General features: G+C 42.4%; 2 protein-coding genes across 2 annotated transcripts; both read left to right on the forward strand.

Moving 5' to 3' along the window:
• The first annotated feature begins 630 nt into the window (after positions 1-630).
• Positions 631-6873, forward strand: LOC125765199 (cytochrome P450 4d1-like). Its single transcript, XM_049430116.1, is given in 11 exon segments — positions 631-940; positions 1044-1150; positions 1853-2132; positions 2203-2272; positions 2356-2912; positions 2988-3299; positions 4582-4748; positions 5312-5591; positions 5654-5723; positions 5785-6341; positions 6414-6873. Coding segments are annotated over 11 exon segments (2913 nt in total). The 5' UTR covers positions 631-774; the 3' UTR covers positions 6761-6873.
• A 97-nt stretch (positions 6874-6970) lies between these two features.
• LOC125764849 (uncharacterized) lies at positions 6971-13438 on the forward strand. Its single transcript, XM_049429472.1, has 11 exons — positions 6971-7375; positions 7540-7646; positions 7713-7992; positions 8070-8139; positions 8215-8765; positions 8831-9174; positions 11218-11253; positions 11298-11496; positions 11757-12776; positions 12839-13021; positions 13101-13438. Exons 1-11 carry the CDS (start codon positions 7210-7212, stop codon positions 13256-13258), a joined length of 3114 nt encoding a protein of 1037 aa, XP_049285429.1. The 5' UTR covers positions 6971-7209; the 3' UTR covers positions 13259-13438.
• Positions 13439-13619: the final 181 nt, after the last annotated feature.

Raw genomic sequence — 13619 nt, forward strand, 5'->3', positions numbered from 1 at the left:
ATTAAACTAATGATCAACCCGTTTTTGTTGAACCGTAAAGTAATTTGGTAATTATGTGTCTTTGAATCATCTTTTTTGTAGTCTTTTCATTTAGATACGTTCTAAACGAGATCCAACCAACGCAAAGTTCTGTATCGCGCAGAATATCAGCAAAGAAGAGATAATTTATGCGCCAAATTATGTATATCTAACTTTGATATCCGGTTTGGTGTGATGTAAAGACCACGAAACGGATGTGTCGATAAGAACGTTTCGACAGAGTTGGGAGATTTTTTCTTCATTATTTAAAATAGCCGGAGGAATCGTTTCAGAATTTCTACGTTTAAAAACACGTGGCTAGCTCTTTTTACTACCCCCCTAGAAACACTTAATGTCACGCGAGTGTGTGTGCGTTTTGTCGATTCTACTGCTCGAAAGATTACCTTCGCGATGGTATAAAAGTATACGCATAAAAAAAAAATTTAATGATCGTAAACCGGTCGCAGGTTTTTGTTGTGACTTTGCGTCGTTGTGTGTGCCTTTTGTTTGATTCTCGCGCGATTTTTATAAGGTGAACTTGCCCTTACATTACACGTACACAAGCGCGCGCAGAAATGACGCGACGCGGCGTTCTTGTCGCGTTTGGCACCCGATGGAGACGCATTCCGTCGGCATTCGTTGAATCGTGCCTGCGTGTAGTGGACGGGCCCGGACGGTGCGCAGTATCCAACCGGAACGGAAATCACATTTTGCTATTCACGATCGCAGTGTAACGCACTGCACGTTTTGGGCATCATGCTGGCGATAATCGTAAGCGGTGTAGCGTTGCTAGTGTCGATCGCTATTTGGTGGACGGTGGCAAATTTTGGCAGCGCGCTACGGTACGCCGGTAAACTTGGTGGACCCGTGGCATACCCACTGGTGGGTAATGGGTTACTGTTTATCAACAAAACTCCCGCCGGTTAGTGTGGTCGGTGCTTTTGTGCCGGACTGTACGATCTTGAAACGATCGCGTGTGTTGGTGCAGTGGATGGTTTTTTAAAAACAAAGCTCATACATTACAGAGTTCCTTCAACTGCTCGGGAAGCTGATCGGACAGTATGGCAAATGTTTGCGTGTTTGGCTCGGTACACAGCTGATCGTGCTCGTTACCGATCCGAAGGACATTGAGGTGAGTAAGTAACGGTTCGTAACGGGAAGGGTATCACCGTACCATCGTACAAACCGAAACGCAGATAAGCGGTGGATCGATTTCAGTGTACGGTTTGCTAATGTGCACGAGCGCCATACAATCGAAAGTGCATCGCTGCACTTGCAGCTTAATTTGTCATCCACGAACGATGCGTTTACTTTTCGCGTCACGTATCGGCCGGCGAAGCGAGATTTGCAAAGATATTTGCATTGCAAACATTAGACTAGATGCGTACGAAGGGATGACACAGATTCACTATCAAACAAACGGTGTGATGTAATAATGTGCGTATTGTATAGCTTTTTTTCTATCTACAATCGAAGCCATCAGCAAAGAAAAAAAAAGATGTGTAAAAACCACTTATTGCCAGTGTTGTAGAGTACTGATTGCGATTGATAAGAGCTGAAAGCCTGTACAACGTTATTCAAATTATCATAATTTTAACTGCACGCTTCGTAAGCGCCAGTGTAACGTGAGAATGTTTGAGGAAAAAACAATAAATTACGAATAGCAATTGTTCTATGATGGAGGATGTGAAATGTGCTAGCTTGAAGTGTAGAATAGCTTTCAGACTATAGAAAATAGATCAGTGCCAAAATGAGTAAAAAATAATTAAAGCTTCTCCATAAGCTATTTTAAATCTATCGCGCAATTAACGTACTATTTCAACATCCCTTTCAGGTACTGCTGAGCAGTCCAAAGTACATAGAAAAATCCAGCGAGTATGACTTCATCCGTCCATGGTTGGGTGAAGGGCTGCTAATAAGCCGCGGTCGGAAGTGGCAGACGCGTCGGAAAATCATTACCCCAACGTTTCATTTTAAAATTTTGGAACAGTTTTTGGAAATATTCGACCAGCAGGGTAATACGTTCGTCGACATACTGCGTCTGTTTGCCAAATCGGGCGAAACGTTCGATGTGTTCCCGCTGGTGACGCTGTGTGCACTGGACGTGATATGTGGTAAGGTGAATGGACGACTAAAGGAGCTATAAATATGATTTACACGTTTCTCTCACAAATTTCTCAACAGAATCGGCAATGGGAACTAAGGTGAATGCGCAAATCAACTCAGAATCTCAGTATGTGAAAGCAGTTAAGGAGTAAGTAATTTAATAATGACACCGAAAGGCCACTGTGAGTTGAATCTCTCTTTCTCTCTGTTTCTTTTTTTCCTGTTGCATAGAATCACCAACTTAATACAAGTTCGTATCTACGACTTTGTAATAAGGTACGAGTTCTTCTTCCGCCTTTCTGCCAACCGGCGAAGGCAACGGAAAGCGTTAGCCATCCTTCACGGCTACACGGATAGCGTGATCCGCGCAAGGCGTCAGGAACTGAATGAAACATTGACCGTGGATAAGGCAAACGATGAACACGACGATCCGATAGGGTTGAAGAAGAAGATGGCATTTTTGGATATGTTGCTGCAAGCGACGATCGATGGTCGTCCGCTGACGGATCTGGAGATACGTGAGGAGGTGGATACGTTCATGTTTGAGGGACATGATACGACGACATCGGCCATCAGCTTCATATTGCTATGTATGGCGAAAAATCCCGAAATTCAGGAGAAAGTGTTCAACGAGGTACGCAATGTTGTGGGTGATGATCGCAAACAACCTGTTACCATGGCGATGTTGAACGATATGCATTATCTGGATCTGGTGATCAAGGAGACGCTCCGGTTGTACCCATCGGTACCGATGTTTGGAAGGAAAATGTTACAAAATACCGAAATTAGTAAGAATTTACTTTAAACCTCAAATAATTCATTTTAGCAAAAATTGTTCTAACTCGTATTCTGTCCCCATACAGATGGTAAAATATTCCCCGCTGGTAGCAATGTGGTGATGTTTCCGTTCTTCCTGGGACGCGATCCCGATTACTTCCCGAACCCGGAAAAGTTCGATCCGGAGCGATTCAACGTAGAAACGTCGGCCGAAAAGACAAACCCCTACCAGTATGTACCGTTCAGTGCGGGACCACGGAATTGCATCGGGCAGAAGTTTGCGGTAGCGGAACTGAAAAGCCTTACCAGCAAAGTGTTGCGCAACTTTGAGATACTACCATCGGAAGAACCGCACGAAGAAACGTTTATTGCGGAGCTTATACTGCGCCCGGAACGTGGCGTCCCGATACGTGTTAAGCCACGGGTATACTAAACGGGCCGGACATTAGCTAGCGGGATGCGGTGGTTGGGAATAATCATGACGATATTGTACTTACTGGATGAATAATATTTTTACAGGTGTTAAGCTTTTTTTATCAATTGTGTAAACAAGTACCTCGAATGTTGTTATATGCGTGCATAGGGAAGGTTCGAAAAAAGATTGGGTTTTTTTTTTTGTTAAATGGAACATGAAATAAATAACACAAACCGTTACAACGAGAAGAACGGCAACAACAAGTGTCTGGATGTGTTTAAATCGATCTGTTTACTCAGCTGCTGGAGAAATCTGAGCTTGATCTTGGTTCATTCTTTCTAGATCATCCATTTGTAACTGTTTTACTTATAAGAAACGGCGTCAAAGGAGGAATCTTTTTAGGTTATCGCTTTATCAAAAGTAGGGTAAGGGCAGATGCAATTACTTCCATGCGCTTGAATATTCGCACGGTGATAAGACGTAAGTTAGTAGAATTCATGCAAAACAAAACGTAAATATTTTTATTATTCCAACTTTCTCATCTATCTACTCCAATCTTTCAAAAATCTTCGTTTACAACCCTATAAAGGGTTGAATAATTTTATTACAATCTTATATTTAATTATATACTACGCAATATACGGGAAGATTGGTGATTAAAACTCGCTCTCAGAGTAGCAACAAACACGTCAAAAACAAAGTTTACACCTTTTATATCGGAAGCGAGCAGTGATTAGATGGCCTCTAGCGTGTACGTGAACTTGTACGTTCCACACCGTCAGTACCTTAGCTTCCTACTACCGCCGCAAACTAGTAGACCTTCCTTTTGCGAAATACTACCGCTGCGAGCGAGGCAATGTGTGTAGGCAGGGTTTTTGAAACGGCGAGAGGCCGCGCCAAGATGTCAAGTTCAGCCAGTGCAGTGTGCAGCACGGTGGTTCTAATGTAGCAAAACGGTAAGCAAGAATAAATGGCAACGGATGACGCTTGTCCGGAGCTGCTCAGTGATTGATTAGAAGTCGAAGGCACAAGTAGTGGAACTGGTAAACTTGCGAACTTTAACAATGGTGTTCTCCCCGCTGGCAGCACTGCTGGGACTGGCCGTGCTGGGTGTGCTATATCTCTACCAGCGCTTTGGCGAGATGCTGAAGCACACCGGAAAATTGGGTGGCCCACCGGCCTACCCAATCATTGGCAATGGGTTAATATTTTTGAACAAATCACCCGCCGGTAAGGGAAAACTGTTTCGTGCGTACCGTGAAAAGTTTCGTCGCGATCGTGATCGAGATTTAAGCGTGTGAATTTGAATGTTTTTTCTTCCTCAGAATTTCTACGCATCATTGGTACGCTGTTGAAACAGTATGGTGATTGCTTTCGTGTCTGGCTCGGTACCCAGCTGGCGATCGTCGTACTCGATCCAAAGGATATTGAGGTAGGTGGTGGGTGAAAATTGTGCCCTGCTAAAGCGTGAACTAACGTCAATGCAGTGGATAGTATACTATTATCCACCAACGGAATCGTTTAACCCTGACGAGATGTGAGGAAAATGTGGAAGTAGAAAAAAAACCGAAAAACTGCAAGTGCAAGCTGAAACTCAATGCCACGGTCGAATGGAACGTTAAAGCGGATCGCAACCTCGCCTGCACTGGCTAGAGTTTCAGAGTGAACGAGTGAACTGGTGGAGGATAATTAATTTGCAACGAATGATGTGATGATGTTTTGTGTTGTTTTTTTTATTGCTTGGCGCCACTTTGTGTAGGAGATGTAATGTTTTATTGCACTTGAACGTTTCATCATCAGTTACACAAAGTGTCATTTTGAAGATCATCAGTTTGCTTCCGTATGTTCTTTGTTCGTACAGAAATAGAATTCGCAGGGAGTTTTTTTTTTTGGATAAGTTGTTTGTGTTGCATTTATGTTAATTGTTTTAATTAACAATCACATAACTGGTTTAGATGCTTGTTATGTAAATTGTTTTTCATTTTATATTACCAGGTATTGTTGAGCAGTCCAAAATATATCGATAAATCAACAGAGTACGACTTTATACGACCATGGCTGGGAGAAGGATTGCTCACGAGTCGTGGACGAAAATGGCACACACATCGGAAGGTGATTACGCCAACGTTTCACTTCAAGATTCTCGAACAGTTTGTGGAGATATTCGATCGTCAGAGTACAACCTTCATCAAGATGTTGCAACCGTTTGCCGAATCGGGCAAATCGTTCGACATCTTCCCACAGGTGACACTGTGCGCATTGGACGTAATATGTGGTAAGGTTTGATTTGTTTGGATTGCCATTTAAAAATCTTATCTATCGTTCTAATTACCCTAGAGTCAGCCATGGGAACGAAAGTGAATGCACAGATCAACTCCACCTCAAGCTATGTGCTAGCAGTGAAAGAGTATGGCATCGAATCCATGATCCATCAGAGTGTGTGACACTTAAAACATTTTTAATTACAGGATCACCAATCTCATTCAGCTGAGATTTTACGACTTTCTCATACGGTACGACATTTTCTTTCGCCTGTCCGCAAACAGTCGGAAGCAAAAGAAGGTGCTAAAGATTCTGCACGACTACACGGACAGTGTGGTTAAGGGACGGCGTCAGCAGTTGGAAGCTACCGCGCGCAGTGAAGAGATGGAAGAGACAAGCGATCAGGATCTTGGCATCAAGAAGCGTATGGCGTTTCTGGACATGTTGCTCCAATCGACGGTTGATGGTCGACCGCTGACGGATCTGGAGATACGTGAGGAGGTGGACACGTTCATGTTCGAGGGACATGATACGACGACCTCGGCCATTAGTTTTCTACTGCTTAGTTTGGCGAAAAATCCCGACATTCAGCAGAAAGTGTTTGATGAGGTGCGAAACATCGTTGGAGATGATCGTACGCGACCCGTCACCATGCCGATGCTGAACGATATGCACTATCTGGATTTGGTGATCAAGGAAACGCTTCGGTTGTACCCATCGGTTCCATTGATTGGAAGGAAAATGTTACAAACAACTGATATCAGTAAGATAATCATAAAGGGGGATCCAAATCGGAACGGTTAACGTACATGACATATTATCGTTTGTTTTGCAGATGGGAAGATCTTTCCAGCAGGAGCAAATCTGATCATTATGCCATTCTTTCTTGGACGTGATGAGCGCTATTTCCCCGATCCGGAACGGTTCGATCCGGAGCGCTTTAATGTGGAACGGTCGGCGGAAAAAACGAACCCATACCAGTACATCCCGTTCAGTGCGGGGCCACGGAATTGTATTGGACAGAAGTTTGCGATCGCAGAGCTGAAGAGTTTGGTCAGCAAAGTGCTTCGTCATTACGAGATTTTACCACCAGCCGACAAGCAGGACGAATCGTTCATTGCGGAACTAATTTTACGGCCCGAGCATGGTGTGTTTGTCCGCTTGAAACCACGAGTTTATTAAGAATTAAGAGGAATGTGTTTGTTATGGCCATATTTATTGAATTTAAACAAAAACGATCAAAAAATTGAAATACCATTTTTTTATATCGATCTAATAAGAATATATTGCTAATGATGAAAAAATGAAGAAAAGGGGTTTCTTGCTTGTGGTCACGTTGAAGTCTATCGTAAGTAATGAATCATTCTACTCAATGAAACAGCAAAGCTTTAGGTGTATGTGTGATTTTTGAGTAAGTTCATTATAACAAGCCACCTGGTACAATGAAACGACAAAATTTGCTTCGAAAACGCTTGTTCAGGGTTCGGGTGCACCTCGTGTATTTCTAATCTAGTAGCGTCCTCTGATAAGAAACCGACCTTCGAGGGTCGTTAGAACTCGTTGTTTGTAGAGCTGCGTCAGTCGATACTTTTGCATCGGTGAGTTTGGAACATCCCGAAACTGTTTTCATCATGTTCGTGGCAACGTTAACGTTTATAGCGTTGGTCATTTCCGCGGCAGTGTACTTGTACGTGGAAAAGTTCAGCAAAATTCTTAAGCACAGCGGAAAACTTGGTGGTCCATCTGCATATCCGCTGATCGGTAATGGGTTACTTTTTGCTGGCAAAACCCCCGCTGGTAAGTAGTAGCCTCGTGTCGCCTTTCGCTATCTTATCAAGTAGAGAGTGAACGGATTTACAGGTGAAAGGATTAACATTCTCCAAACATCGAATCGGTGCTTGTTTAAAAAAAATGTTTCGATGAATGATTGTTACAGAAGCAATAAAGCAAATGTTTTACAGAATTTTTGCAGGCCGTAGGACGTCTCATACAACAGTATGGCAAATGTTTCCGGTTATGGTTGGGAACGCAGATGCTCATCGTTATCACTGAACCAAAGGACATCGAGGTAGAGTTGGAAGAAGAAAATTTGTTTTGTTGAACAATCAAATTAGTTCCTGTTTGTTTCTTGTAGGTGATTTTGAGTAGCAACAAGTACATTGACAAATCGATTGAGTATGACTTCGTTCGTCCATGGTTGGGTGATGGACTGTTGACCAGCACCGGGCGCAAGTGGCACACACACCGGAAGGTGATCACACCAACGTTTCATTTTAAAATACTCGAACAGTTTGTGGAAATTTTCGACCAGCAAAGCAATACATTCGTCCAGGTGCTGGGAACACACGCCAAGACGGGGAATACTTTCGACATTTTTCGCCCGGTAACACTGTGTGCATTGGATGTTATCTGCGGTAGGTTTTGGATGGAAGATTAGCCGGTGGAATGATTTTAACATTTAGTGATTGTTTTGTTTTGTCTGTGTGTCTAGAAACGGCAATGGGTACAAAGGTTAATGCTCAACTGAACACCGAATCGGAGTACGTGCAGGCCGTTAAGGAGTATGTAGCGTCGTTATCTTGTGGTCGATCTTTTTTTATTTAATTTAATTCTGGTTTATACTTTCCCTTTTTCAGCATAACAAATCTGGTGCAGATACGATTGTTTAATTTCCTTATTCGATACGAATTTTTCTATCGCTTTTCCTCGAACCGTCGGAAGCAGTTGGAAGCGCTGAAGGTATTGCACGGATATACGGACAGCGTCATCAAGAATCGACGAAAGGAGTTGCAGACCGGGAACTCCAACGAACTCGATGTTAATGAGAACGATTTGGGCATTAAGAAGAAGATGGCTTTTCTGGATATGTTGCTGCAATCGAAAATCGATGGACAACCGCTGACGGATCTGGAGATACGTGAGGAGGTGGACACGTTCATGTTTGAGGGACACGATACGACGACCTCTGCCATCAGTTTTCTGCTGCAGAACCTTGCAAAGCATCCCGAAATACAGCAGAAAGTGTTTGATGAGGTACGAAACATTGTTGGGGACGATCGTACCCGACCCGTTACTCTAGCGATGCTGAACGATATGCACTATCTGGATCTGGTGATCAAGGAAACGCTTCGACTGTACCCATCGGTACCGATGTTTGGGAGGAAAATTATGGAAGATGCCGAAATAAGTGAGCAGACACATAGTTTAATACGTTTTCTCCCTTTCACTCATTGGCTGAATATTTTCTTTCAGATGGAAAAATATTTCCAGCAGGTTCGAATGCAATCATACTGCCATTCTTCCTTGGACGCAATCCCGAATTCTTCCCAAACCCGGAAAAGTTCGATCCGGAACGATTCAACGTGGAAACGTCGGCAGAAAAGACAAACCCCTACCAATATGTACCGTTCAGTGCGGGGCCACGGAATTGCATCGGGCAGAAGTTTGCCATAGCCGAAATCAAGAGCCTCACCAGCAAAGTGTTGAGACTTTATGAAATATTGCCACCGGCTGGACAGTACGATGAAGCATTTATCGCAGAACTTATTCTACGTCCCGAGAAGGGAATTTTCGTTCGATTGAAGCCAAGAGTTTATTAGATTGGTTAGATACCGCCGACGAGGATATTAGACGAGTATTGGGGAATGATAAACATTTATCATTGAATGGCTTGTACGTGTGAGCAAACTGTTGTTTCGAAAATAAAACATACAAAGAACAGTTTACATAACTTGTTATTACAAAAAATAATCAATTTACTTCCAGTATCCGAATGTTTATCGTTCAAACATAAGACATCAGATAATAAGATCTTCTGGTTCAAGTTTCTAACCCCGTCACTAAATGCTTAGCAAATGTCGCGTTTGCGAACGCAATTCAGAAATTTTTTGCGAAATTCCATATAAAAAAATTGCGAATTTTTTTTATAAATTTGAAAATTTCCTAAGGCTATAGTCTTAGTTTTTTTTGGGGAAATTTAACAAAATTTTATAAATTCATTTATTTAAATGCGAATTGGTAGAAATAAGTTACTTTTCACTCAAATAATGCTTTAAATAAAAAAAGAATAAAAAATAAAAAAAAACTATAAATTCGAAAATCTCCTAAGGCTCCTCGTGCGTTCGCAAACGCGACAATTGCCAAGCATGTAGTGACGGGGTAAGAAATGAATTTTGAGCTACAAGTTTAGTAAGATATTTTTTAAATCACCTTTCTTCTATCTAATTTTGTTAACTTTATCAAAACTCGTCCTGAATGTAACGGATCACGGATGCAGCCAATGTACGCAGCCATCCAATTATGAGCGATCGCCGAAGAAGCGTTTTGTTTTGTTCGTTTGAACGTCTGGGCGGCAATTGATAGGGTGATAAAACTAATATTGCATAGGAATCTTGGATTTAACAATTTACCGCAAAAACAGTGAAAAGTTTGTATTACCAGAGGATGCTGTAGTACCTTCATTCATTTTGAACTTCTTCTCTGAAGTATTTCTCTAGTTGAAGCGTTAGAAAATGTGAAAGTTCATTAAACGAAATAGAATTTAAAATAAAGCTTTAGCTCTAATCGTAGATTAGGATGATTTATAGCGTTCGATAATGAAAGCCTTCTTATCTGATACAATTCCCATATCAAAAATCATGTGGGGCAATAGTATATACTATCTAATCACTAGTACAAGAGTTGTTTGATAACAAGCACGATTGACACAGAATTGCTATAAGGTGTACGACACATTGGGATACCGGCTAGTAAGGGAATCTACTTTCGCTAGAAGAGTAAAGTGTTACACACATTGAGCAAACTTTCAATAGAGTTTGCCATACAGTTTATTTAGAAAGATGTTTGTGCAGTTTCTTTTAACGTTTATTGTGCTAGTTTTATTGCGCTATGTTTTCCACGATTTGTCGTTTAAAAAAACGGTTAAAATTGCAGGACCTAAGCCGGTTCTCATCCTGGGAAATGTGTTGATGTATGCGGGAAAGAATCCGTATGGTAAATAGTTTAACTTTTTGTGTTTTTTTGTACATTTATTAATTTATTTGAATTCCATTTGTGTTTTTTTATGGTACATCAATGTTTGTTTGTTGTGATACATTATTTTGTTACAGTATTCTAATACAGTTTACCTCACAAATGGTCCTAATTCAGTATATTACCCCGTATTGAATGACTGTGCGGATTTAACAGGCGTGCAATCGGTGCACTCTGACCGTAGGTCGCTGTAAGGCAGCAAAATAATCTACCCTTCGTACCGGGGGGGTAGGTACCCTTAATCACTAGTAAGCCTTTTGAACCACACAATTGACTTTACTTGTGTGCACTTTGACGGTGTTGATTTATTTCTTTTTGCACCAGTTTAATGTGTTGTTACAGTATCGCTAGGCCGATAAGTTTGTGTTGGTACAGCATGCCGAGCGATGAGATCAATGGCTATAGTCCACATCTTTGCTTCCCGAACTCATCTGGTACTTGCGAATCGGTAGTTGTACGCACGCACGCTACGATGCACATGGTCGAAGCGTTGTTATCTCGCAAACGCGGCGTACAAAACAAAACCTACCGCCTCACTCACACGTGCAAGCGAACAATCGTAGTAAATATTGTAGAATATGCTTTCATATTTGCTATTTTTTCAACAGTCATCGCCGGGAACGCAGCTACTGCGGACACGCTTTGTAAGATTGTTCGGCATAAATAAAAACGTGATCGTAAGCCCTAGAGTTGCTTCATTCATCTGCAGTTTTTGTTGTTGTTGTGTGTGATGGTGTTGCAGATTTTGCTAGCCCTGGTGCTGGTGATCCTCACGATCAACTATTTGTTGGTGCGGCAAAATTTAAAGTATGGCAAAAACATCCCGGGACCGCTGCCGCTGCCGATAGTGGGCTGTTTCTATCTCTACATTAATTTAAAGCCCGAAGGTACTTCAAGGTAGCAAGGTGTTGGTGTATTTGGAATCATTGGAGGTCGTTTTTAAACAGAGCGTAAGAAAAATACCTCGAGGAGAAAAGTTATAAACTTTTCAAGAGCATTATAATTAACACCTTCGCTCTGTAGACTGTACCGTGTAGTGTTTGTTGTACTTCTTTGTTGATTTATTTGCAATTGGGTGAAGTTTTCGGCAAACCAAAACTTTGCTATAGACATTTAACATTCAAGGTCATACTCTTTCTTTTCCCAGACATTATCGATTTCGTGTCCGAACTGCGAAATAAGTATGGCAACCTGTTTCGCGTCTGGATCGGGAACCGGTTGGCACTGTTTTGCACCAACGTGAAGTATAACGAAACAGTCCTGAGCAGCCAGAAGCAGATTCGTAAAAGCGAACTGTACAAATTCCTCATCCCATGGCTGGGGGATGGTTTGTTGCTGAGCACGGGCCAGAAATGGTTCAACAAGCGCAAGATCCTTACACCGGCATTTCACTTCAAGATTTTGGACCAGTTCATCGAGGTGTTTCACAAGCAGAGCTGCATTCTGGCTGATCGGTTGCGACCGGAAGCGAATGGATCGCTGGTCAACATCTATCCCTTTGTGACGTTGGCGGCGTTGGACATTATATGTGAAACGGCCATGGGTACCTCGATCAACGCACAGACCGATGCCGATTCGGCGTATGTTAAAGCCATTACGGAGCTGAGTCTGGTGCTGACGGGACGCTTCGTGAAGGTGTGGCAACGGGTTGACTTCCTGTTCAATCTTTCCCCCGACAAGGGCCGCCAGGATCGAATCATTAAGGTGTTGCACGATTTCACCACGAAGATCATACAATCCCGACGGCGTGAGCTGATGGAGCAGGGCGGCGGTGTGATTGGCGGTACGATGGAAGATGAGGATATGGCCGACATAGGTACGAAGCGCCGGATGGCATTCTTGGATGTGCTGCTGCAAGCGACGATTGATGGACGACCGCTAACGGATAAGGAAATTCAGGAGGAGGTGGATACGTTCATGTTTGAAGGTCACGATACGACCACAATTGCGATTTCGTTTACCCTACTGCTGCTTGCCCGGCATCCCGAGGCACAGGAGAAAGTGTACCAAGAAGTTGTAGATATTGTTGGTAACGATCCGTACACACCGCTAAGCCATCGCAATTTACAAGACATGAAGTATCTGGAGATGGTGATCAAGGAATCACTTCGGCTGTATCCACCGGTGCCGATCATCGCACGTCGTTTCACCGAGAATGTGGAGCTAGGTAGGTACAATAGTAAAATGTTGTTTTAGAACTATAAATATAAACTTTGGTTACTATTTTAGGTGAAAAAATTGTTCCGGAAGGATCGAACTTTAACATTGGCATCATGCACATGCACCGTGATCCTACCTTATTTCCCGACCCGGAGCGTTTCGATCCCGAGCGATTCGCACCAGATCGTACGATGGAACAGTCCAGCCCGTATGCTTACGTACCGTTCAGTGCGGGTCCTCGAAATTGCATCGGTGAGTATTTTTGGAATATTAAATTCATCGCTAGCAACAGATGGATGAAAGTTTGATTGATGAATTATCGATTTTTCAGGACAAAAGTTCGCGATGCTCGAACTGAAAAGTACTGTATCGAAGGTTATTCGTAACTTTAAGCTAACATCGGCCGGTCCGGAACCAAAGCTAACGATGCAGTTGACGCTGAAGCCAAGGGATGGCTTGTACATTGGATTCGTTCCACGTGCACAGTGAAGTGCTGCATTTCTACACATTCGCTGGTTGCAACCTTCTTTCGATGATCGGAAGATAATATAGACAGATTTGTTGATTGAATCCGTAAAAGAAGAATGAGGCTATGTGTTGTGGTGATGTTTCTACTAGCAGTGTATCAATAATGAAAATAAATGAAATTTTGACAAAAAAGAACACAAAAAATAATGCTCTGGATTAGTTTTTGTTGTTTTGCATTATGCTGGTGGGAAACATTCATTGTTGTTTGCAATGTATGTATGCGCAATAGAAACGGTTTTTTAATTGCGTTTAAATCTGTTGTAATGAATTATTTCGCGCAACTTTTCATCGTGAAAGATAAACAATAGTTTTGGGCTGTCAG

The sequence above is a fragment of the Anopheles funestus genome, chromosome 2RL, assembly GCF_943734845.2.
Source record: "Anopheles funestus chromosome 2RL, idAnoFuneDA-416_04, whole genome shotgun sequence".
NCBI classification, from domain to species: domain Eukaryota; kingdom Metazoa; phylum Arthropoda; class Insecta; order Diptera; family Culicidae; genus Anopheles; species Anopheles funestus.